A 25723-nucleotide genomic window follows, 5' to 3' on the forward strand; every position below is an offset into this window, starting at 1 on the left:
GGGCTTTGTAGCTGTCCCTATCCACTTTCTTAGCCCATAATTTTATGTGGTTCAAACTTTATATACATTTACCACACCATAGATGGCTTGAGTAGCCATGTCTATCCTCATACTTCTCTCCTACATCCATGAGTAAAGGCAGCTACATGCTTATTTTGACACAGTTTCAGCCATATCGGCTCACCAAAACACTTTAAATATAGGCCGGACAGCACTCACAAACTTCTGTCCAAAAGTTAGAACTTAGTGCATATTCAACCATCTGTCACTTATTTTCCTTCAAATTCATGCACAGGTATATCAGTAAAGCTTTTTAGAAGCAGAACTCTGGTCCTGACACAAGACATCAAAAAGCTCCCAATATAGGCCGCACAAGAAACACTCACTGTTCCATCTACGGCACTCCATGAGCTAGAGTTCTACCCTTTTGCAAGTGCAATGTAGCACCTTGTTAAGAGTATGAAGCCCTATAAAAATACATCCACAATCAAAGGCAACATACTTGAACCCTGAAGCACTACAAGTTCATAATAATGGTATTGGATAATGGCCCAGACAGCTCTATGCCTTTCTCCTCCTACTTTTTGCTGAATTAGTTTTTGTTGGCCTTAGGACTATGTCCACTTTACCACAGCTAAACAGTGCTAAAGTGCTTGTGCTCACTCCCCTAAACATGTTTTGATTGGTATATGCCTAATTGGCCTATTTAATTTACTTATAAGTCCCTTGTAGAGTGGTATATTACATTTCCAGTGCCTGTAATTAAATGCTGCCAGTCGGCTTGCACCACTTATTGTGCCACCCACAAAAGTAGCACTCTAAAACTTGTACCAGGCCTGCCATTGCAGCCTGAATGCTGTGTTACACTGCTATGCTGACTTGGCACTTAAAACCCCTTACCAATCCTGAAACTCTCCTTTTATTACATAAACGTCACCCATAAGGTAGGCCCTAGGTAGCACATAGGGCAGGGTGCAGTGTAATTAAAAGGTGGTACATCTACTTTAAGGTTTTCATGTCCTGGTAGTGAAAAACTCCCAAATTTGTTTTTCACTAATGTGAGGCCTACTCCCCCATAGGAGAACATTAGGGATTCCATATTACACTAAATACACTGTAATTCCTAATTGAGAGCAGGTAGATCTATGATGTTTGGTACCTGTGAAATTGTAATGATAACTCCTCTTTAATGGCAAAGTTAAATTTATGATCACAATTTTGGAAAAATTCGAAAGTCTATATGCAGCTGGAATGCACTCAGTCACCTGATCATCTGATTCATCATTTTGGATACTACCCTGATTACTATTATTATTTTTGTAGAGTCCTCCTGTTGACTCCTATATCCAGTATCTTGTGTGGAACATTTCAGGTATTGAGGTATACTTTTTTTACCGTTGCAGTATATTTACGGGCACAGTTTTTAGAGCACTTGGTTTTTAGCAGTGTTCACCTGGGAATGTTTGGCACTCAAGCTACTCATATTTGATATTTAGTTTAGTTTAGGGTTTATGAGCACAAATTCTCGTCACGTTCCACTTTTAAGTAGAGCAGTTTAGACGAAGTTGGTCACGCGCCCTAACTTTTTGCTATTGTTGTTTTGGCTTTGTTTCATTTCTTTTATTCACATGGCACAACATGTGATCAATCACTACCGTCTCTCTCTCTCTCTCTCTTCATATTCTCCCTGTCCTCTAACAGAGCTCTGATGTAGTTTAGTCTTTGCTTAATTCTCATACTAGTTTTGAACATTTGTTACTAGAAACAATAATGCAGTCCATCAATGTATTTCAGATTCCCCTGACGAAGGGCTCATACTACGCCCAAAATGCATTGGGAAATTTTACGCTGTTAATTTTTCTGCTGACTGCGAGCATATTGGTTTTCTTTTTGAATTCTTTTTCTTCATGAATTATATTTAATCTGTGACAGTCAAGTATAAAAGAAGATTTAACTACGGTTTAAGCTTGATGAACTTCTGTGAAGCATTGAATACATCGTCTATTGTTTGTCAATTTTCATACAATTGCATTAATAACTTTTGATAATTGTGTGTACACTTATTCAGTGACTTGAATGTAGTGCACCTGGCATTCCTGGATACACATCTGGGTTTTTGATCTTTCACCTTTAGAAAGGTGGCATTTAACTGCTCTTAGCCCTGTGTGCCTGCAGCCTGTCTCCGATTGCATGTCTGGGTTGGTTAACAGCTGGTCTTTGTGCATTTACCCTAGACAGCCACACGCAATGGGATATTAGGTGTGACTTGATGGACCATCCTGGAAGGATGGGAGGTAGGTGCTGGGCACAGCCTCACTTAGATCTATATAGGCTGTGTCCTATCCACACACAAAGGACTGCATACCCCCCGTGGTGAGTCTGGAACAAAGGCAGGATAAGAGGACCTCTGTGCACTTGAAAGACCTGTTTTTGAAGTCTCCCCCCTTCAAAGGTATACAAACTGGTCCTCAGACCACTGCAGTACACTTCTGCACCTGTGGATACTCTGCCAGGAAAAAGGACTGATGTGCTGCTGAAGGACTGCCACTCTGCTGGACGAACTGGTGCCCTTCTGTGCTGACCTGCTGCCCTCCTTGCCTGGGTGAGACAGACTGGGCCTCCATCACTTGAACCCAGAACTCAGAGTGACTCCAAGGGCTAGTTGGCTGGCCTCCTTATCTGGAGTCTCAAGAGCATAAAAGACTTCCAACCATTCTGCTTATGCACCCTACTTCTGCACCTGGACTCTGTCATCAGTAAGTCTGCCCTGCCAAGTGGTACCACACCAGTTCTGGACCCTTGGAACTGGCCTTAGGTGCTGCTTCAGCAGAGCCAACACGTCGCCATCACAGTGCAGATCGGTACTGGCGCATTGACACTGCTGTGTGGATTGGAGTCAACGCATAGCCTTGGGAACCCCCACTGTGCAAAGCTTCTTCCCAGTGCAAGGTCCTCACATCCCCGTGTACAGCAGCCTTGACGATGACACGGGAACTCTGCATCACAGCCCCTGCGCTCAGTGGAGGAGGCGCATCAATGCTGCTGCTGCACGGATCGGAGCCAACACATCACCTCGTCTGCACTCTGCTTCCTCATCATTGGCAGGATCCTCGATGTCAACGGTTCTTGGACTAAAGCACTTTTGCTGAGCAGGCAAAACCTGGTCCCGGTAGCCAGCCCACGCTCCAACACAGCCGGCCTGAATTTTTTACTTCTTTCCTGGTCCAGCACTTTTTGGCGCTCTTTTTATTAAAACTTTAAAGTTCAATATCTCCAGTTATACGTATTAGATTTTTGTCATTTTGGTGTCAAATCATTTTTTTAAATGTAATCTATTTTTCTAAATTGGTTTGGGGTTTTTCTTGTGCTGTATTTTCACTTTATTACTGTTTGTGTGCTGCATAAATACTTTACACCTTGCCTCTAAGTTAAGCCTGACTGTTTTGTGTTACAAGCTAACCAGGGTTAAGCACAGGTTAATTTTGTGACATTTTGTGGTTCACCCTAAAAGCGATCGTAGCTGGAGCTTGACCAGAGCGCACACTCTAGTCAACCTACAACCCAATTTCTCACAAATGGCATCACAGAGCTGGGCAAATCTTTATTAACATAACCTATCCCTGCTGGCCAGGGTTCGTTTTGGGAGAACTGGTGAACTTAGCGATAACTTCCCTGTCAGGAAGGGGGTAAGGCAGGGGTGTGTGCTAGCCCCCCTCCTGTTCACCCGCTACATAAATAGCTTGGGGGATACCTTAGCCAGGGAATGTTTGAATTTACCTATTATTGGTAAACGGCTAATTGACGTACTCTTGTATGCCGACGATGCAGTCCTGTTAGCCCGTACCCTAATTAGCCTGCAGAGAATTGTCACAAGCTATGCGTCTTACATGTCTAACCTGGACCTCAATGTAAACATCGCCAAAACTTTCACAATGAAATGTCGTAAGTCCATCACCAAGTGTCGAGATATTTTTATTTATAATAATAGGCTTGAATTTGACAAGTTCTTTTCGTACCTGGGCATTGTTTTTGACAATAGGGGTTCTTGGGTCAATGCAATTAACTCCAGGAAATTGCTTTTCGCGAAAGCTGTAGGGGCCTTGGTAAACTTAGTTAGGAGGTTAGGCAAGCGCCCAATTATTGATCTGTTGATAATCTATAAAGCCAAGTGCATTTCTATTGCCCTGTATAGATCTGGCATTTGGGGTAACTCAAATGTAGAGTCAATCCAGAAACTTGAGAATAGATTTTTAAAATATCTTCTAGCTGTCCCTAATAGAACTGCAACGTATATTTGTCACGCCGAATTGAAACTGCCATATGTGTCCGACTTAATTAAAATCCAGCCAATATTATTATGGCACAAAGTTTGGACCGGCGTTTCTATCGGCCTTAACCAGGATGTGATAAATGATTGTTTGAGTTTACAAGGGGCGCTACGTATTCCCTGGTTTGTTTATGTTAAAAAATTCTTTAATGATATTGACCACCCTGAGTATTTTGTCAATCCAGACTGTCTGACCAAAGTCACAAGAAAGGAACTAAAGTCATTATGTACTAGCCACCTGGAGATGTTAATACTGTTTTCTAATATTACGAAAACATCGGTCAGTGCTAACCAACTGATCCTGACCCATCCAGGAATTTAACCCTCTTTAACTTTTAACCTGAGTGCTTACGATAAGATACTTCTGACCCATCTACATCTAGGCAACTTCCATATAATGGTCATGTTCCCCCAGATAAACGATTGGTCACGTTCTTTGTGCCTATGTCCTTGCAATGATATTTCTCCTCAGATGACAATCCATGTTATCTTCTTCTGCAAGTTCTATTTATTAATCAGGAAAAGATGGATTGTACCTATTCTGAAATCACAAGCTCTGAGACAGTGTCGACCTACGTATATTAAACTGCAACTTCAGACGATGAAATTCACACTGCTCATATTGCAAAATATCTAAAAGGAGTAGTTAGATTTAGGAGTTCAATGTAAGGACCCCCTTTATTATAACTGTTTACGGATTGTAATTTTATCTGGGGTGTGTAAGGATATTCGTATGTTTCCTCTCTTCTTTTTAAATCATTTTCTTTATAAAATGTTGTATTATTTATATATACGAATAGGTATATTGTGTTTTTAATGTTTTTTGTTTTTATGATGTGCTTTTATGATTTAATTGTTTTAAATCGAATAAAGCTTAATTTGACTACTTTGACCCTGCTTTCTATAAATGCACCCACTTTGCTGAAACCCTGATTCAAAGTTGTGTTGTTTTAAATTCAAATCCATGCGCAAATTACACTGGTTGTAATTTTGAGTTGTGCATCATTTACCACATTCTGCATTTTCCTCCTATGAGATTTCACCGGAAAAAGCTTGAAGAAATATATCAGGATAAAATGCTAAGAAATACATGCAAAACATGATGTAATTGGTAAGAGAAACACTGATTCCATGTGTTAGGCTTCATTCTAAGGTGGAGAACTCATAAGAAGTTAATGATGTTACCTATGTAATACTCTTACACCAGTTTAGCAGTAACTACAGTGTGAAGGAGTTATCATCTGTTTCTACCTAACTTGGAGCCAGTGTCCAAATCTGTCTTTGTGCTTCTATTGTAATGATATCAATAAGGCGCATGGCTTACAATTTATTAGTTGGTCTTTTGGAGTCATCGAGTCCATCTAGTTTGCCCATTTTTCTACCTGTTGTAACCTCTTATCCTTTAATAAATCTTCAAACATGTCTATGTCCTAAAAATCCAATTATATATTATGAGCAGAAAGGCGAGGTGGGGGTGGTGTGGGGTGTTGATGTGAATGGGGAGAAACAAGAACCATCTATCCTGCCCATTTTCCTGCAGTCAGTGGCTCTGCTTTACCCTTCCATCATGATAATATCATGCAGGATGGCTTAATAGATAATCAAGATCATGCACAGATATTGATGATACTCAAAGACCAGCAGACTCGCCTAATATGTCAAATGCCCTGCCTATTATAACCTAGTAGACCATGCTTTTGGGACCACTTAGAACATTGTGGACAGTAAGCATATATGCCAGGGCATACGCCCATGGCCCCACCACTCAGGCAAAGGACCATCACCCTATTTAGAAATTGACCTCCAGCCTGCCTGGAATTTTACCCCTTACAGGTTTGCTGAGCAGGCACCATTTTTAAATCACCCACTTTGTAAACTTCTTTGTATTGAGAACATAAACTCTCAAAGTGAGAGCTTGTCTGTCATTGCTGCTGGTGATATAAAGCTGCCAGTATGCAGTGTATATAATGCTAAAGAAAACACAGAAAAAAAGTTGATGAAAAGAAAAGTTTTGTTCTTTTGAGAGTGGGACAGGCGGGTGGTAGTCTATGTTTATCCAATTGTGGTCACGTGAAGACTAACAGGGTTTCAACACTTCCTCGTTTGTATTTAAAAGTATACAATTTTGCACACACACGTACACATTAGACTTTAAAAGCATCACATAAATGTCAACAACTCATTATAAAGCATCTCTTACTGCTACTAGAACCTCTTTTACTTCAAAATATATTTTTCAGGCCTCCAACTCTTCGGGGGCTTTTTCCAAAGTCACCAATCTGCTCAGTCAAAATATCTGTTCCAGCTCCCAAGTTGTTTGTGACAATTTGGTTTCCTGTCTCAATGAGAAGACCAAGGCCATTCATGATTGTATTGCTCAGCTTCTGTTTTCATCCTGTCTCATGCTGAATGATACCCCTCTCATAGCCCTCACAGTGATTACGGAACTGTAGGTGGGTTCCTCCTTCCTTAAATCTCCAAACTACGGCTCCCAAGGGGATTTATGTCCAGTAAGTACTCTAAAATCTGTTGTTGCTTCACTTCTGTTTAAGTTTAACCTGAACACCTATTTTCATCAGGCACTGTCCCTGGTGGATGGCAGAAAAGGGTAGTCAACCCCCTTTTAAAGAAGGTAAACTTGGTCCCCCCAGGCAGACGCTAAATATAGTGTCATCTTTCTTTTGCCAGCAATCACTAACATTGGGATAAATTCTGGCTCACTAGCTTTCTAACCATCTTGAAGAGCACCAGTTACTAGATGGTAGCCTGATTTGTTTAAGGCCTGGTTTAGGCACTGGGACTGCAGCTGTGGCTGTATTTAATGACATCAGACAATATGACAATGATGTCATTTCCAACTGCCACACCCTGCTGTTGTGGTTGTATCACCTTGTTACCTCCAAATGAGGATCCTAAAAAACCTTCCTTTTATACCATGCCACTTGAAAACGTGTTTTATTAATGCTGCCATCATTAAGCTTTACTCTGTTTTCACTGACAAATTGTTGCAGCATTAGTTCAGATAACAATGTTCTATCTAATGATGGAACATTAGGGGAAATTGGCATGTAATACCGTTTAGAAGCATAGCTAGGAAAATAAAACTGAATTAAGGGAGAAGTGGAAACTTGAGATTTTGTTGAGTGTTGTGGGCTCATGAAATCTCGAGGTGCTAAGAGAAATCAGAGAGAGGAGCAAACAATTAATAGAATCCTGTTGGTATTCTAATATTCTAATACTTCTATGTAACTTGCATATGCTAAACTAAGACAGCAAAGGTTGTGGATGAAACGTAGTATTTGTGATGAATTGTTTGAGTTAGATATGGGGGAAGGGGTTAATATATAATGGACCTGATGTTAAAGTTTGATACTGGGAATGTATGTGAGGGGTGATTCCAGAACCAGTTATGGTCACAGGCACCCTGGGCTCTATTATTTTTATTTAGTTAGAAGATAAGCGTCAGTTAGAAGAAGGAGCAGTGGTAGGCAACGATAAGGAATTTTTTAGAGAGTAATCAGTCTTGCTGCATTACTATCTTGGTTGAAGGCACATAAACGAGTGCGCAATTTGAATGTGGGGACGAAAAGGTGTCAAATTTAATCTTAGGTTTCTCCTAATGTGGATGGTTCTCCGAGGTATAGGGAATAGGAAATGAGGAACAGCAATATTTTGGATGTTGAGAGTGATTGAGTGTTTGGAATAGATTTTTGCTTTGAATTCACTTATCCTTTTAGGAGCATAGGCTACATTTCCTGTCAGAAATGAAAATGAGATGCATGCTCTCATGGTTGAAGTTAGTGGTTGTTTGGCCCATTGTCTCAGGTAAATGTTCAGGTGTTGTGTTTGGAGGGCTATTAGCATTAGGCCTGGGCAAAAATTTCGTTCCGTTCGCGGAAATTGCGATAATTTGACATTTTTGCGTTCCGCGGAGAGCGCGAAGATGTCAAAAATTCCGGTTTCCGCAGCTTGGCGATAATTTGTTTCTTGCTCGCGCTGTAAAATGATACATTCTCGCGCGCGCGCGATCGCCTTACCTGATTCCCTGCGTTCGCCGACAAGTTTTCTTGATCCGGTCGCGTTCTCCATGAGATGTTGTATTGTTTTTAGCCATTTGCGCTGTCTCGCGACAGTTCGCGCCCGCAGTGACGTCATGCGTCGCGCGATCACGTCTTTCTTCTCGCGATCATGCACCGCGAGAACAACTCAAAACAAGATGGCCGCGCCCGCAAGCAGCCACATGGGTAAGTTGGCGACCCGCAACCATGCAGAAAATCGCGCGAACATGCCGGAAAAAAACTTCCGCATCTTCGCGATATTTCTGCTTGTTTGCGATAATTTTAAACATTCTCGCGATAATTTGCGAAGGTTAATTCCGCAAATTCCGCCCACCCCTAATTAGCATACGTATGTAGTTGGCGAAGGGAGATTTCTGGACCTGAAAGAAATATATGTTCATCTGAGTAATTTGTTGAATAGGTGACTGATTTATATAAATTAGATTTTTTTAAAGATGGTTTTAAAAATTTGGAAATTAGTGTCTCAGTATTAGACTAAGGTTTTGCCAATATTATCAACGCTGAAATGTCAGTAACATTTTGGGTTATTATCTCAGTAACATAATTATTTCTGCCATGTGATATTACATAGAGATCCAAGTTTCAATATGGTAAAGTGAGAGGGATCCTGTTCTCTCTCACAACAAAACCACTAGTAGACATTCTGCCATCCAAGGAAGTTACATTGGTGGGTCATTGAAACCTTCCCTTATACTCCCTCTTGCATGCACTGAAGAAGAGTGGGGATCCACCATTCCAACAATAAGAGGGGGTACTGTCCACTTCCCCCTTACCTGCTGAGAACTAAAGGGCAAAGCTCTCTTGTGCGGGCCAGGTGACCCACAGTGTGCAAGCCCCTCAGTTCAGGGTAGTATTAGGAGAGTTACAAATATATGTGTCCTCAGAAAGTAAAGCGCTCTTACACGTTTCCAAAGGGACACCCCAGGGAAAACACCCTGACACCCTTCTCTCTTGAAATTCACCCTTGTCCACTAGGAATAACAAGCTAGAAGTTATGTTCTACTACCAATAACTGTTATGTGAATAATTGCTTAATTATGTCTTACAGTAATCATACAGCTCTTGACAGTACACTACATGTAACACGGAACTATTTAACATTATTGGATGTAATATTCTTTTGTACCTCTACCACAATGGAAAAATCACTATAGGTAAAGGGTGTGTCATTAGTAAATACAATATTTGATTAGTCTCTGTCTGATCCTCAAAGTGATGTGGCTTCTGCTTTGCAATGAAATCACAAAAGGGGGAGACTAAGGGCTTTTCTGAGGTCCAACATGCATGCCTAATCGAAGTCAAACAGAAGAAAGTATGCAGTTTCTAACAAGGCAAGAGGAGCGAGGTCAGCTAGGTTAAGGGGATATTATCCCTTAATGATAGAGGCCAAGGGAGATCCTTCCTTTCAGAATTAGGGCCCTCACACACCCAGCCAGCTGGGTGTCATGCTTCATCATAGGGCTTCCTCCTTGTCAGGTCAGAACTGCAATACCTGACGGGCACCCTATGAGGGGCTCTTTGGCAGAGATCTTTTATTCCTTCCATTTGGTGCCGTGGGTGTGAGGGACCTAATGGTGTAGATGTGCTAAGTGAATGGTCGATAGACCGTGCAAGGTTAAAAATGAAATGGAAGTCCAAACAAAATAATTTTAATTAATATGGCTTCCAACCTGGTTAAAAAGTAGAAAGTGGTACACTCCTGATATAATGCGCCAGGATATCACGCTCAACTTTATGTGGTCAACATGTTTCTTGCCTTGGTGTCTGAATGATCTAGTGGCAATACATTAGGACCTAAAAGAACAGTTAATCTACACTTATGGTGGTGTTTTGGTTATATGACCGTGATATACTACAAAAAGCACCTTAAATGTGGTACCTGTAAATGCGATGGCCAACCTGTTGGGATATAATCAAGATGAGTAAACAATCATTTATAGACCATTCTATATGCATCCCCTCTAGACTTTACCTTGTGTGGTGAAAGTGCAATAAAAATTGTGAAAAGAAAATGCCTAAAAACATGTGTCGCATAATATAGTGTCCCTTACTCTCAAGGTAGCTAAAAACAGTGGACTCATCCTAGATTGGTTGGTGACTCGCCCCATTAACTCCCGGCAGATAAAGACACCTGGAACTTCCAGTGTCCTTAGAAACGGGATGGTTAACAATGGAAAAGATGTCGTAAAATGTGGGATCCACCTAGTCATGTGGTGGATGTATCACCCCGGCACCGCAAGGATTAATAGGCACACACTCGTCAGAAGGTAGTAAGAAAGTTACAAATGGGCTCAGTCAGGAGCACACCATGTACCCCCTGGGGGAGGTAATGCCCCACCCCACCAGCTCGCATTGAGGCTCCTCCCTCAGTCCCAAAATCACAATGCCCCGCACCCAGAGGCGGTGCCTGATGTTTGTGACAAACGGGACCGAGGAAACCTCGTCCATGGTATGCCCCACGTATTGGTAGTGAGTTAAGCCCCCTGGCAGTTCAAGGCATGTCTGTTGCCTCGTGGATAACGGGCGCAAACTCACCTCATTTCTGAGCGTAGGAGAATCTACCCTGCAGGCTCAGAGTAACTAGAGGAGTCATTACTCACGTGGCTTCAACCGAGAGATCGTCGATGGACCTACCCATACACTGCCGGGAGATACTGACCATCCTTCTCATGGCCTAGATGTAGTCCCGATCCCCGGCAGCTGGTGGGAGGAGAAAAACAATTAGCACGCGCTGGTGCCCTGGAGCACTAACCCCCATGGCGATGCTAACTTGGCGGCCATCTTGGAAGTATGTCTACCACACCCCCTTCCATAATCTGTCTACAGTAGAATGGACAGCTGTCAGATCACTTGTTGACGATTCTAGCATTACCTTTAAGCAAGCAGACAAGAGAGGGGCTACAGTGTTCATGTCTACCATCCACTTTAGGGAGCTGGTATCATATCAATCATTTGCAGGTGCAGTTATGGTGTCAAACCATTGATAGATTTCAATGCAAGACCTCTGACCTCCTGGTCAGGGACCTGTTCTCTCCCCCGCAGCTCGATTACTAAGTGCCACTGCTCCGTGCACTGTGCACTACTTGTTCAGGTAGGTTTTCAAGGCCCTCCTCCACCTGCAGACTCCTGCCTTTGCCTCATCTCTGGTGGTCCAGTGGGAGAGCCTTGCTCTTCTGCTAGTTCCACTTCTGTCCGTGTTGTATTGTGTGTGTTTTTCTGTTATTTTCCTGTCTTTCCTGTCTTTTGCTCTGTTTTCTGTCTTTTTCATTGTGCCTGTTTTTCCTGTCTTTTATACCTTATTGCCTAGTCTCTCTCGGTTTTCTGCCTGTTTTTCCCTTTCCTGCTGCTGCTGCCTGTGGCCCCTCCCCCTTGCTGCTTCCTGCTCCCACCTCCAAGCTGCACCTCCCTCCCCCTTCCCTACTTAATGGCAGCCGCTGCGAGGGAGTGTGGGCAAGACCTCTGACCTCCTGGTCAGGGACCTGCTCTCTCCCCCACAGCTCAATCAATCAATCAGTGTTTGTTAAGCGTGACTACTCACACGTTAAGTGCCACTGCTCCGTGCACTGTGCACTACTTGGTCAGGTAGGTGTTCGAGGCCTTCCTCCACCCGCAGGCTCCTGCCTGTGCCTCATCCCTGGTGTTCCAGTGGGAGAGCCTTGCTCTTCTGTTGGTTTCACTTCTGTCCGTGTTGTATTGTGCTCATTTTTCTGCCATTATCCTGTCTTTCCTGTCTTTTTCTGTTTTCTGTCTTTTTCATTGTGCCTGTTTTTCCTGTCTTTTATCCCTTACTGCCTTGTCTCTCTCTGTTTTCTGCCCGTTTTTCCCTTTCCAGCCGCTGCTGCCCACAGCCCCTCCCTCCTGCTGCTTCCCGCTCCCGCCTCCCAGCTGCGCCACCCTCCCCCTTCCCTACTTATTGGTGGCCACAGGTCAGCCACGCAGTGGGTGTGCCACTAGCCCACCAACGGCAAGCCCGTCTGCGCCCGTCCCTGACCCGACAGTGACCAGCGCCAGGGACCCTGGATCTCTGATCCTCCACTGCTACAACCCAGCTGCCCTCCTTGCACACAATCCCGGTAGAAACAGCAACTGCAAGCTATCGACGCCGAAACCACCCACGGCCAATTCTCCTGCCAACACTGCCGACATTCCTTCACCATTCACAGCACCCCTTCGATCTCCCCAACCACGCCGGACTCCTGCACCAACGAAGCCCTGAAATGCATCCTTCTCAACGTGCGCTCCCTGCACAGACATGCCATAGAGATCGGGAACCTCCTCGACACCCTCTCGCTAGACGTTGCCTTCTTCACGGATACCTGGACAAACGCTGCCTCTGCTCCCGACATCGCCACACCCAACCCCAACGGCTACAAGATTCATAGGAAAGACCGCCCGACTGTCCAGGAGGAGGACTCGCCATTGCACACAAAAGCTCCCTTTGACTCTCCACCTCCAGCTGGAGGGTCCCCCTCTCCAACACCGAACACCTCCACTTCCAGATCCAGATCATAACCACGCTCCTTGGCACCCTCGCCTACAGATCCCCTGGGCCCGCACTGCTTTCACCACTGCCATTGGTGACCTCATCACACCCTACTCCATCGTCTCCATGGAATACATACTCATCGGAGACCTGAACCTCCACCTAGACAACCGCAGCAACCTGGACTTCACCGCCTTCCTGGACAATCTTGTCAACCTCGGACTGAAGCAGCTCGTTACCACCACCACCCACAAGGCCGGACACATCCTCGACCCCATCTGCGCAGGAAGGACTAACATCCACTTCAGCCACACCTCGCAGCCCCTCTGGACAGACCACCACTGCATACACTTCTCTTTCAGCACCACCACCGCACACAAGCCCGCCCACACCCGCCTTGAAGGAACTGGAGCAAGGTCACAGAAGAGGATCTCAACTCACCCACGACCCTCCTCCGCCACAACCAATGACAACTCTGCAGCCATGGAACTACACCGCTGGATCTCCAGCTGCGCAGACAAGCTCGTTCCCCTCCACCGCCACACTGACAACACCCTCTGAAGGCTGCTTGGTTCACCACTGACCTCTAAGAAGCCAGACGCTCCTGCAGACAGCTCAAGAAACGATGAAGAAACAGCAAAACAACCAAAGACCAGTCCACCTACAAGCACGCCATGACAGAATACCACCAACTCATAAGAACCACCAAGAAGATCTTCATCAGGAACAAAATCCTCACCAACGCCAGCAACTCCTTCAAGTGGATCCCACCCAAAGCCAGAAAAACCATCACCCACACACTCATTACCAGCAGACTGGACTACGGAATTGGCCTCTACACAGGAATCAACATATACCTGCTACATAAACTCCAGACCATCCAAAACACCACAGACAGACTCGTCCTCGGCACCCCACGACATGAGCACATGACCCAAAAATGGGTAGACCGCCATTGGCTCCCCGTTGAGAAGAGAGTAACCTTCAAGCTACTCACCCACACCTACAAATCCCTCCACAACATCGGACCCAAATAACTCAACAAAAGAATCTCTTTCCAGGCACCCAAAAGAAACTTCCGTTCCATCGACCTCGCCCTAACAATGACCCAGCACATCTGCTGAACCAGAGCTGAGGGTGGAGCCTTCTCCTACGTCACAGCCAAAGCCTGGAACGAACTCCCAGTCAACATCAGACACTCTCCCACCCTGCACACCTTCAGGATGAGCTTCAAGACCTGGCTTTTTGGCTGACCCAGAGCTGCAACCCCTTCCTCCCCCCCAAGCGCCTTGAGACTCTCACAGGTGAGTAGCTTGCTTTACAAACCCCTGATTGATTGATTGTGATTTAGTAGGAGGAAGGAAGGATCACTGACAGAATATCGGAAACAAAATATAATGTGAACAGAATATCATCTCAAAAATATCGAAGACCAAAAAATCGAGAAGGCAAGTGCAAATAGCTAAGTATAAATGTACTATTGTTAACTCCACATCTACGTACCTTGATCATATATATATCGTCATGGTTCATATATATGGAGTTATATATAGTACAACTTTGCTTACCTACAAAAACCTTCCTTCACAATATTCTTGCCCTATGTATACTGGACACAATATTTTGTCTCACAATATTTTTGTTTCCAATATTCTGTCTGAATACCAGAAGGAAACCTCCCTTTCAGACCCCTTGTTCCTACTGAATTGTTATCAGTTACAAAGAGTATTTTGTGAGCAGGAAAGTCACTTCTGACACACTATGTGTCCTTTGTACATTGTGACTTGCCTTATGGCATCTACAAAGCCTATGATTTTGTGAATTGCAGAATTTGCACATGCAAACAGGATTAGTACATTGGTCTCTAATCTCTGCACTATTGTCACAAATGACCCAGGTGGTTGTAGTTGAGCTATATTGGCAATCATGGGCCCATCTCCCTGTGGTGCATGTACAGAGAGATGTCTTGTAACTTCCTGATAAGAATGTGGAATCCTGACAATCGCCTATATTACTTTTTCTTTTTGTGAAAGCTTAAAAGCAGCACTATGTCTCCCTGATAAACTGAATGTTCTTAGGTGCCACATTTGTGTACATTTGGTCATTCTCTTCCACTGTCACTCAATATCTTTCTAGTACAATTGAACCATTTCAGGAATACTGCAACTGGTCGGGATACTGAAGCATGTGCCCACAGCTAGTTGGGTATGGCCCCTTACCTCAAAGTAAATTAGGGAATTCAAAGAGAGAGAATTAGGGAATAATCCCTGTGGAATCAATTCTTTCACATTTGCAGGTTTGCTTGTTCCATTTGGTCTTCTTGGTGCCCAGCATGTTCAGCATGCTCTTTTGGAACACCTGCATCTAGGTCACCTTGGATACCCTTGTATTGAACGCTTTCAGATTCTGTGTGGACCTAATTGACATGCTTTCAATGTCATGAACCTGATCAGAATGCAGTCTGGCATGTGATTTATCCCAGAGGTCTGAAATCACACATGTTGTTTGCATTCTTCGGTTGTCATGTGGCAATGACATAAAGTCCGGGCCCACAGCTTTCCAGCTGTTGCATCTCTGCTGCCTTTGAAACATCTGTTTCAGAGCAAGCGTTATAACGCATGCCATTACCCCCCATGCCGTTGCAATGCGAAAGGTGTTTAGCAGGTGGTAGAAGGTTTTGGATTTAACTCCAACACCTTCCCTATTGTTGCACACACTGGAGTTGGAATAGTAAATTAAACTATTCCAACTTCCAGCGCACCCCGACCGCAAACTCGGGGTAAAGATTTGCGTTACAACGGCATGCGGGGTAATGGCTTGCGTTGTAATGTCATACAACCCTGCTGCCCTCTTTGGTTGAATTTTACTGATAATGTAACAGATGCAGCACTTGTGATGCCTCTCAACATAAGGTTATCAGAAAGGTCCAATACACCCTCCTTTGAACCATATCATATCAAAGATTACATCAAATATTGGATATCTGGTGTCAGCATGCTGGGACTGCTGAAGCATCTGTTGGGAAATTGGACAATACTGGCAGAAGGAAAGTGTGAGTCAGGGGATTCTACGCCTCTTCTTAAATGATCTTTCACTGAACAAGAAGTCCATGTAAGGCACAGGGAATGACACGTCTCTGGGTAAACACTGCTGAGTCTTACCACATCACAAATGTTCCATCTTCTTTCCATTCAGTACTGATTAAATGCTGTGATCCCCCTAGGTAATTTATCTGCTGTCTTCAGGGTGCAGGCATGATGCAAAAGTCATACAACTAGGAGAGGTTTCAGTAGGCTGATGGAAGGGCATCATAACTGACATTCAGGACCCCTGCTATTCTCAGGTGGTTGATTTCACTTAGGTAGGCAATGCAACCATGTCCTTACAGAGTACAACAGCTTTGCTCATGTAGATGACAGTTCTATTATTGGAGGTTCTGGCTCCTTGAGATGTGGATACCTGGATATGCCTTTGTCATCCGTGTTTTGCCCTCCAAGGTCTGTACTGGAGTGATGAGTCATATGTGGACCTTCCAGCTATCCAGAGGTGACCTGTGGCTATGATGCCCACATATGTAAGGGGGATTTTGTCAGTTATCATCATAAATCTGTTACCACACAGATAATCAGGAAACATGTTGGTTATCATCTGCTTCAAAGTGAAAAATTTAAGCTTTTGGATAGAATAATTATTCTATGGCCATGGCCCCTGGATTAGATGTATTTGCCTTGCCTCTGGCACAGCACAATTTGTATTCATTCACATCTAGAATCTACATGAAGCAAAATAGGGCTTGCTTATATCTATGAAATCCAACAGTAGTATGGATTTCAAAGGCAGGATTATATGGGAAGGGCAAAACCTGTATATTTTCTAAGACTGTACAGCCTTACACATCTATGAGGTCAAGCTAGATATATATTGCCCCTGACTGGCTGGCTGAGAAAACACACTGAACATGATGTTTGTCATATGTGTAGGATTTTGTTCCAAAACATGGTAATACGTTCCTGTTTCCCTCATGCAGAAACTCCCTTGTCTTAATCACAGATGTGTTCCTCTGGGCCTCCTAAGCACGCTTGTACTTGGTAAAAATAGGTTTTCTATGGGTTCCTAGTTTCCATAGATGATAAACTGGCTACAGTGCGTTTGAGAAGTTTAGAAAGCAACTGAAAACGAAAAACTGGCTTAGACTACCTGTCTTTTGGTTGCAGGTATTACCCTTGGGCGCTATGGAAATGTACCACAACCCAACAGTTCCATCATCTACAATTCTACGAGTTTAGTAGCTGGGTGCCAGACCTCCCTTGTCCTAATTGGCTGCCTGAGAGAATACGCTAAACATTATATGCATCAGATTTCCAGCATCTCCAGTCACCTTTAATCAGAAACATATCCCTGTCTATGCTTGACCCCATTTGTGTTCTTCTTTGTCTCCTGAGCATTAAATCACCAGGGGTGTCTATGGGTTTAGGTTCACAGAGGTGATAAACTAGATGCAAGTGCAATCTGGAGATTTGCACGCAACTCAAAGAGAAATGTGTGTTTCGGGGATCTGTGTTTTAGTCACAAATATCACCATGGGGCTTCAGGAAAACCTGCCATAATCATATATTTTCAACTTTTGCACATTATAATATTTCTATTGCAGGAAATCACAATTCCCCCATCCTGAATGTCTGCCTGAAACTATGCAATTCACATGACATTTGTCAGATTTTGAACAATTTTTCCCAAACCATGGTCATTGTTCTCACTCTTCTTCATGGAGGACAATGTCCCTGCCAAGGCATGACCCACACTTGTGTACCCCTTGGATATGTGTGGGTTTAAATGGGGTTGAGCAGGGATCCATATACTAAGCACTAGGGAATGTTTTTGATGAGTGAGCTTCCATAAGTGTCGACAGCAGTATTTGAGCTTAGAGGAGCTTTGTGTCTGTCCACCAATGAGCCAAAAACACTTTGATCTACTAGGACCCTGGGTAGATATGAGTGGTCCAGGCATTTTACGATGGGGTCCGGATTTTTAATGAATTGTGCTCTGGCTGACTTCTTCAAACTCTCAATCTTCTTGAACTCCTTAGAAGAGGAGCTGTTCAGAATTCCTGCAGTCTCCCTCCTGGATCACTTTGTTTCCATGTTTATATCTCCTTACTAATTGGTATTTACCCTTTTTTCGTTCTGCTTGATGTAGAGCAAAAGTAAAAAAGCCATCACTGAATGAATTATGCCTAACATTTACTGCTCCAAAAAATATATAGGACATCTAAACTAGTGGAACCCAGTATTGCAAATAAAAATCTATAATTTGATCCACGATGGTGAAGGATACCAAACTCTTTAAGATATCAAGCAGTGCCCTAGCCAGTTTGAGAGAAAAATACTTGTGTCTGTTCAAATAAAAATTAATGAACATATTGCCGCCTAATGAGAGGGACTAACAGGAATCACACACCAGTAACTGCTAGAATACACAAATGTTGACCCTTTCAGTTGCCAGGCTTAAACCGAACAGGGAATGTAAGGTTTTATACTGCCAGTTAAACTCTACTATCTCTTAGTCATTGGAAGAACGAGGTCAGGCAGCCATAGTAATGCGGCAGTGAATTAGGAAAGATAACAATATGGATGACTAGACAAGTATCAAGGCCCCACAAACAAGCAACAAAAGGTGCAGTAAAGAAATAAATCAAAACATTGCTAAACCGGACAGATCCCCAGGGAAGAAGCACAGAGATCTAATGATGTAGATGCAGTGAGACCAAGGAACAATTGCACCTGGAATTAGCCTGTTCTACTGACAAGAGATATGGCATAGGTATCCCTACTGGTAGCTGAAAAGACCCGCAGGCAATGGGAATAATTTTGTGTCTAAGCCTTGTGGCTGACACTCAAACTCTAGCTAGTAAGGAAATGACTTCCCAATTGTAAAAGAGCCATTGGGAAGAAAAGTGGAAGGCATCTTCAAGCTACAGCAACATTGTAAATAAAAGGAAAAGCTTTAGCTCAAAAACTTAACACAAGTTATCTGGTATAACCAAGCTTCAATATTTTCAGTTAATAACTCAGTTAAGAAGGTCTCATAGAGTAGCACGATATGGATCTGACAATAACAGGTAAACATGGTAAAACAAAGTTTACTGCATCATCATCACCTAATGGTTCCTCTAGAAAGATCCTGAATTGATTCAGCGAAGATTGAACCTACCTAGGTTCCAGTGCAAAGTAGTTGCATCTAACTTCTGTGAGCACCTTACAATAAAACACATCCGACTTGCAGTGAGTGTGGGGGGGTGTCATGGTTATTGTGGGGGAGAAAAAACTGGATATCCTTGAAATTTGACAGACATTGTTGCTCTTTTCCACGATAGAAACTCGAGTAAGATCTTTGGTAGAGTAAAGGGAAAATGTGATAATGTATGTACGATGTATAGTAGTAGGTAAGCATTTTTGAGTGTTTAATTGTCCCTGCTAATGATATGAGTGGGAATCTCAGTAGCATATCTTCAATTTTTAGTGACAACAATTTACTTATATTACCCTTCTTCTTTTGGGATCAAAGCAGGCTTCGTATCATTTAGTAAATAGTATTACTCCCACTAGGGTTAATGCTGTAAGAATCAAGGGAACGGGCATTGACCCTAGTGGGATTTTGCAGAAAATATTAGTGAATAACCTTAGGGAAATAACCTATTGTCTCCAGGACGAAATTGTCACAAATACAATGATAGACAATTTCAGCCATAATACTACTTCTATTAAATCACTTTTAACCAGGCACCCAAATACATCAGGGAACAAGAAAAGGGGATGGAGAGATAGTGCTTGCACTAAAGCCTTAGTCACTTAAATATACCTTGTCTAATTTCCCACAAGATATATTGGCTATTAAGTCCCTCCGGGGCAAGTATAAATCAGCTATAGAGACTCCAGGCTGAAGCATGGGAAAACCTGACTATTGCTGCAGAAAATAGGAACATCAAACTTTTCTGGGATACAGTGAATGCACCCTTTTTAAAAATAAAATGGTTATATCCCTCAGCTCTGCTCTTTTGTCCCTTGCGATAGATGGGTGACCCTTTTTCTGAAATGTTTAGACAAAGTAGTGAGAATACAGTAGGGCAAGACCGGGAGCCATTTTGTGAGGGGGAGGGGTGTGCCTTCTCTTGGATCTAACTAATGGAGAAGTTCACATGGATTCACATGCCAGTGCTGGGGGCCAACACCAGGCCCAGACGGGTTGCTGGCTGATGTTTTTAAATCCACCCCTGAATAGTGGGGGCCTACCTTAACCTGGGTGTTTAATTCAGCCGCAATTGATATGATTCCATCTTCTTGTCCATCTTCTTGTGGTGAATCTACTATTGTACCCATATTTAAAAAAGGGGTTAAAACAGACCCAAAAAACTATCGGCCTATTTCCCTCCTGGATTTCTCCTTGAAAGTAATGAGTAAAGTCTTGTTAATAAGAATGGAGGAATGCGTGCAAGAGCAATCTATTTTATCCACGGTGCAGTTTAAGTAGAGAAAACAGCTGGGGACGATTTAACAAAGTATCAAACGACGGCTACTTATTAGTAAATATACTAAGACTAAGGCAGGCACACTTTACTTATACCTCACTGATTTAAGTAGTGCCTTCGACCTGGTAGATCATAACTTACTTTGGTCAACCTGCCTGGGTGCACCTAGGCCAATCATTGGATTTCTGTCCCGCCTTTATGAGAACTTAACTAGCCAAGTCCGGTTCGGCCCCCGGGGAATGTTCGAACAAATTCAAAGTGGGGCGAGGTATTCAGCAAGGGTGTGTGCTACCACCAATATTATTTTCTCTTTTTATCAGTGGGGTAGACAATTATCTGCAGTCAGCCCAGGCTGACACCACTAGGTGGCTGGTCGCCAAATACCTGTATTGTTATATGCCGATGATGCAGTATTATTAGCAAGAACCCCAGTTTGTCTTCAGCGACTGATAAATGCTTTTGCAGATTTTATGACCCAAAAGAAAATGGTGATTAACAAATCTAAAACATTTACCATGGTTTGTGGGCCTAAGCATACATTCTGTAAATCCTTTTTTATAGAAAACACCACAATTGTTTTAGTGAATTTGTTTAGATATTTGGGCATTTCATTTGTGGGCAATGGCTCATGGACACAACAGGTTTTAAATACTAGAGCTAAAATGAGTAGGTCATGGCAAGGGTTTTTAAATTCTCCTCAGATTGAGGGAAATGACCCATTAACGAAATGGTAGCTATTTACAAAGCAAAGGGAGTGACTACAGTCCCTTATGGGGCAGGCCTTGGGTCTATCCAAATAACACAGCCCTGCAAGTAGAAGAAAACAGCTTTTTAAAACGTTTATTATGCCTACCCTCTTCTGTATCAAATACTATTTTACACCATGAGGTCGGACTACAGTTTTTGGAGAATCTTTTTTAGCCAGACCGTTGCTATTGTGGGCTTCATTATGGGCCAAGTAAGAAACTGGTTTTACCAGATTAATTATTTTGGACTGTTTAACCTTGAATGGTGCCCTAAGTATCCCATGGCTACAGTATATTAACTCCTCCCTCTCCAGGCTGTTTAATTTATCTATATGGTCAGATCCTACAAAGGTATTATCTCTAACTAAGAGGAGGATTAAAGAAACCTTCCTTCAGTATAGACTGGATCAACAATCGATGTATGATAGGAACAAATCAACAGTCGCTTTCTATAAGTCTTTGAACTTGGAAGAGGGAGGAAATAGCTATTTATCATATGTGACTAATAGGCAGCCTCGCTTTGTGCTGGTAAGGATGAGATGTGGCATTCTGCACCTTCTAGTTTCTTTTCCAACTATGAAGTCCCGCCCACCCAACATGGCCCTTTGCCCTTGTGATAATCAAAGCAAACAAAGCACATTCACTTTCTATTGTTCTGTAAATTGTATCAGAATCTTAGGTTTTTTTTCTCAAACCCATGCTTGTTGCACAGAATAGTAGGTCACATAGAGTAGCAATTATATATTTGGTGACTCTAAGCAAACCTTTCGTCTGTTATCATGTTCCCTTATTTATTTTGAATTCTATCAATGTGAGGAAAAGTATTATGTAATAGTGCACCAATTCATTTTAGAATTATTATTATATGTATTGTATCAAACGTTTTAACTGTGTTATTGTATATGTACTTTTATGGCTGTTTTTGATAGCCAAATAAAGTTTTATGAACGAACGAGTGTTTAGTTAAGTCTAAAATCTTGGTACTTTGTAAGGTATCTTATTGTTATTGCTTACACCCACACAGGGAGAAATTGGCAGAGAGATGTACATAATTAAACAAGGTGAAGTTCAAGTTCTCGGAGGACCTGATGGCCAAACTATTCTTGTTACCTTGAAAGCCGGTGCTGTGTTCGGAGAAATCAGGTATGGTACTATCTTTGAGTCCACTAGACAGTTGAAGAGTTAAGAGTACTTACTTTGAAACAACTGTACTGTTCTTATGATCTCATATACTTAATATTAACATGTTTATTGTATAGCACGATTACTTGGCTATTGCCGAAAAGGCAGATCTATTTATGATATGAAATCAGTGATATCCTGAACAAAAATTATCTTTTGAGGATGTGACAGCTATAAGAGAGAAAACATTAACGATGAGAAAGACCTCAGAAGTGAGTTTCTCTTAAGATGGAAGGCATTAAAGAATCCCGGCAACCTTGATGTTCTTACACGGTATAAATGCCACCCCTTCTTGTCATCCGGTGGCCCAATGTGCATGAAAATGACCATGTTGCACAGGGACTGGGTTCCTCGATAGCTGAAGGAAAGCCAACGCCAACTAGGTTTTTGTCAAGCAAAATACCTCAATTTTTAAATGCGACAATAACATGATTCCAAAATTGGCGCTCATTTGAGATGCGCTTTATGGGTAGTTGTGGTAGTGTGGTTTAAACATATTGAGGCATTTGCCCTCTTTTTCTCACAAACTGTTGTATTGAAGTTGCATTTCTGAGAGTCACCATAGTCGCATCCGCCAATAGTGACTTGTTTCAATGGTTCTGACTTTGGTGTCCCTGTTGCTCACCTGCCACGTACAGGTATCTCCCATGTAGGTTATTCAGTACTTTATCACTACACATGTGTTCTGAGGAACACACTGTACCACTGCATCTAAATATGGAGCATTAACCATGTACCTTTCCGCAGCCTACATGAAACATAGGATTCCATTACAAGTGATAAACTGTCACATAGCCATCAGTCTTAAAAACTGAATTCAATGTGACCTGTGAAAACACTATCAGGCTATATAATGGCACCAGGCTCGAAAAGCCTCATGAAAATCTCTTCGTGTGCTAGCAGCTCCTTCCTTGCCTGTGATTGAATAATTAAACTCAAATAACGTTAACTTTCTAGAGAAATTGGCCATGACACTATGCAGCAATTAGTTATAGAAGAGGCCACAGTTAAAACTCATTCGAAAATCAATGCAGAAAATGACAGTCGCCAAAGCAGTGGATATCCATAACAGTCTTGATTGATGGTAAATCCACCACCGTGTCCACTTTACAAATATTGTTTTTAACACATTCCGGTGTGAGAGTGCAACTGACACACCTACTGTGCTTCTCATATATTGCTTACCGGTCGGCATCATCGACACCTAAAATATGCCTCGTAGGCTTAATGTCTAGACCCAAACAAGATAAAACAATGAGTGGGTTTATTGATTTAGCTACAGTTATGACAAAGAGAACTGTTGCCACAACATGGAAATCTGCTTACAACCTTAAAACCAATGAATGGCACCTGGAGGTGTACGAGAGGACAATGGTTGAAGACCATGTCAACAGATGCATAAAATAAAGGGCAGGGGGGCAGGTAAAGCTCTAGATATATCCGATTGGGATCTAATCCTGATGAGGCTTAAACCGAGATTAGTCGAGCTACCTCCATGAAATCAGTATCCAGATAATTAGGTGAATGACTACATCGTGATCTCCTTCACCTGTCTGCTTACTCTGTACCATGTCTTTGCTGGTACTGTATTGCATTGTATTGGTACTGGTATTGTAGTCAATATGCCTTCATCATTCATTAGCTCGATTTTGCTCATCTTGCCTGTAATTTACCTGTTAAGACATTTTCTTTACTTTTCCTTCCTCAGGGTCAAGTAACTGTAACTCAAGCCCTAGAGTAACTATAACTCACACCTCTGCCATGCACAGTCTTGTCATCAATGATGTAATGTCAAATGTCACAATCATGATATCAATGATTTCATAGAATATATCAAACTCAAATTCAAAATAAGCTTTATTCGATTTAAACAATTAAATCATAAATGCACAATGCATAAAAGTAGACATCATATCTTACACGTCCATTAATATGCTAAATCTGAAGATACAGTCATACTGGGTAAAAGTAAACATCATAGATTAAAATTCCATTGTTTTTCTGCTTCTGATCATGCCCTTCATGTATTTAGTTAAATGAGGAATAAATACCTAATTTTCTAAAAGTTGTAATTTAAAAAAGGCAGGACGACATTGTCTCAGACATAGCTGCTTTAATATTGTCAGAATCCATCTTTTCCGTAGTAAAGTATAAAATTTACTGAAAAACAGGGTATGTATAGTGGACTGGGCAGATATGCTATCACATGGACAGGGGCATAAAAAACAAGACCAGTTGTTCATATTTGGAAACGATGTTAATCTATCAAAATTGCCTAAGCAAAGCCTATTCAACAACATCCTGTCATAGCCTCCCTTTGCGATTGTTAGATATGGTTGCATCCCTGGCTGTATTAGTAGCAATTGGTTCTCCCTAACAGATGGTTTAATCATGTTAGTAGAGAATCTAATAGTCTCCAGATGTCACATACAAGCAATCTTTAGGGATTTCCTTGAAATTGAAGTAATGCTGGCCGGGTTGGAAAAGTTTTCTGGGCATCCCAGGTCGGCCATAAAGTTTTTGACATAATTAAGCCATGGAATGCGAGACACCCGTTGCAACTTGACACAGTCATTTATCACATCGCGGAGAAAACCGGTGGTTGAGCCAGACCATATCTTATGCCATAGTAGGACCAGCTGTATTCAAATTAAATCTGTTATTTATAGAAGTCTAAGTTCCGCATGGCAAATATATGTCGCTGTACTATTGGGGACTGCTAATAAGTATCTCAAGAAAGCATTCTCAACTAGCTCTAGAGATTGTACATCAGCGAAACCCCAGATTCCGGCTCCCTACATGGCTGTTGAGATACATTTGGCTTTATAGATTTTTATCAGATCAATAATAGGTCGTTTTCCCAGTTATCTGGCAAAATTCACCAATGCCACCATAGCAATTTTTGTGATGTTATGGCGTTTGCCCAGGAGCCCCTTTTTTCAAACACAATTCCCGAATATGAGAAGCAATTGGCAAATTCTACCTTATTGTTATTGATAAAAATATCCCAGCATTTTACACTGTTGTTACCACACTTCATAACATATGTTTTAGTGATATTTACATGAAGAGCTAAGTTCGACATAAAGGTTACAAAGCTAGAAACAACTCTCTGCAATCCTATTTATGTGCGAGATAGCAAAACGGCATCGTCCGCATAAAATAATGCTGCAATTGGACGATTGCCTAGACAATACTGTACTGTTGCAGGGATTCTGCGTATGCACAGAACAATGCTCAGGAAACCAGGACCTCAGAGAATTGTGGTGTACCAGAAACTCCCCTCAGAACCAAGAACCCCATATCCGACTAGCTTAGTGTCCCATTCGTTAGCCTAGATCTAGCTAGGCGGTCCCAATGTATAGACAGCCCATAACATGC

At 42.4% G+C, this 25723-nt stretch overlaps 1 protein-coding gene across 1 annotated transcript in view; it reads left to right on the plus strand.

Moving 5' to 3' along the window:
* Positions 1–25723, plus strand: part of CNGB3 (cyclic nucleotide gated channel subunit beta 3) — a 966824-nt gene that overhangs the window by 714699 nt on the left and 226402 nt on the right. The window contains exon 16 of the mRNA XM_085604101.1: positions 22185–22303. Within this exon, the coding sequence (XP_085460227.1) occupies positions 22185–22303 (119 nt within the window). The remainder of the gene's footprint in view (positions 1–22184; positions 22304–25723) is intronic.

Source organism: Triturus cristatus, chromosome 5_1 (genome assembly GCF_964204655.1).
Source record: "Triturus cristatus chromosome 5_1, aTriCri1.1, whole genome shotgun sequence".
NCBI lineage: Eukaryota > Metazoa > Chordata > Amphibia > Caudata > Salamandridae > Triturus > Triturus cristatus.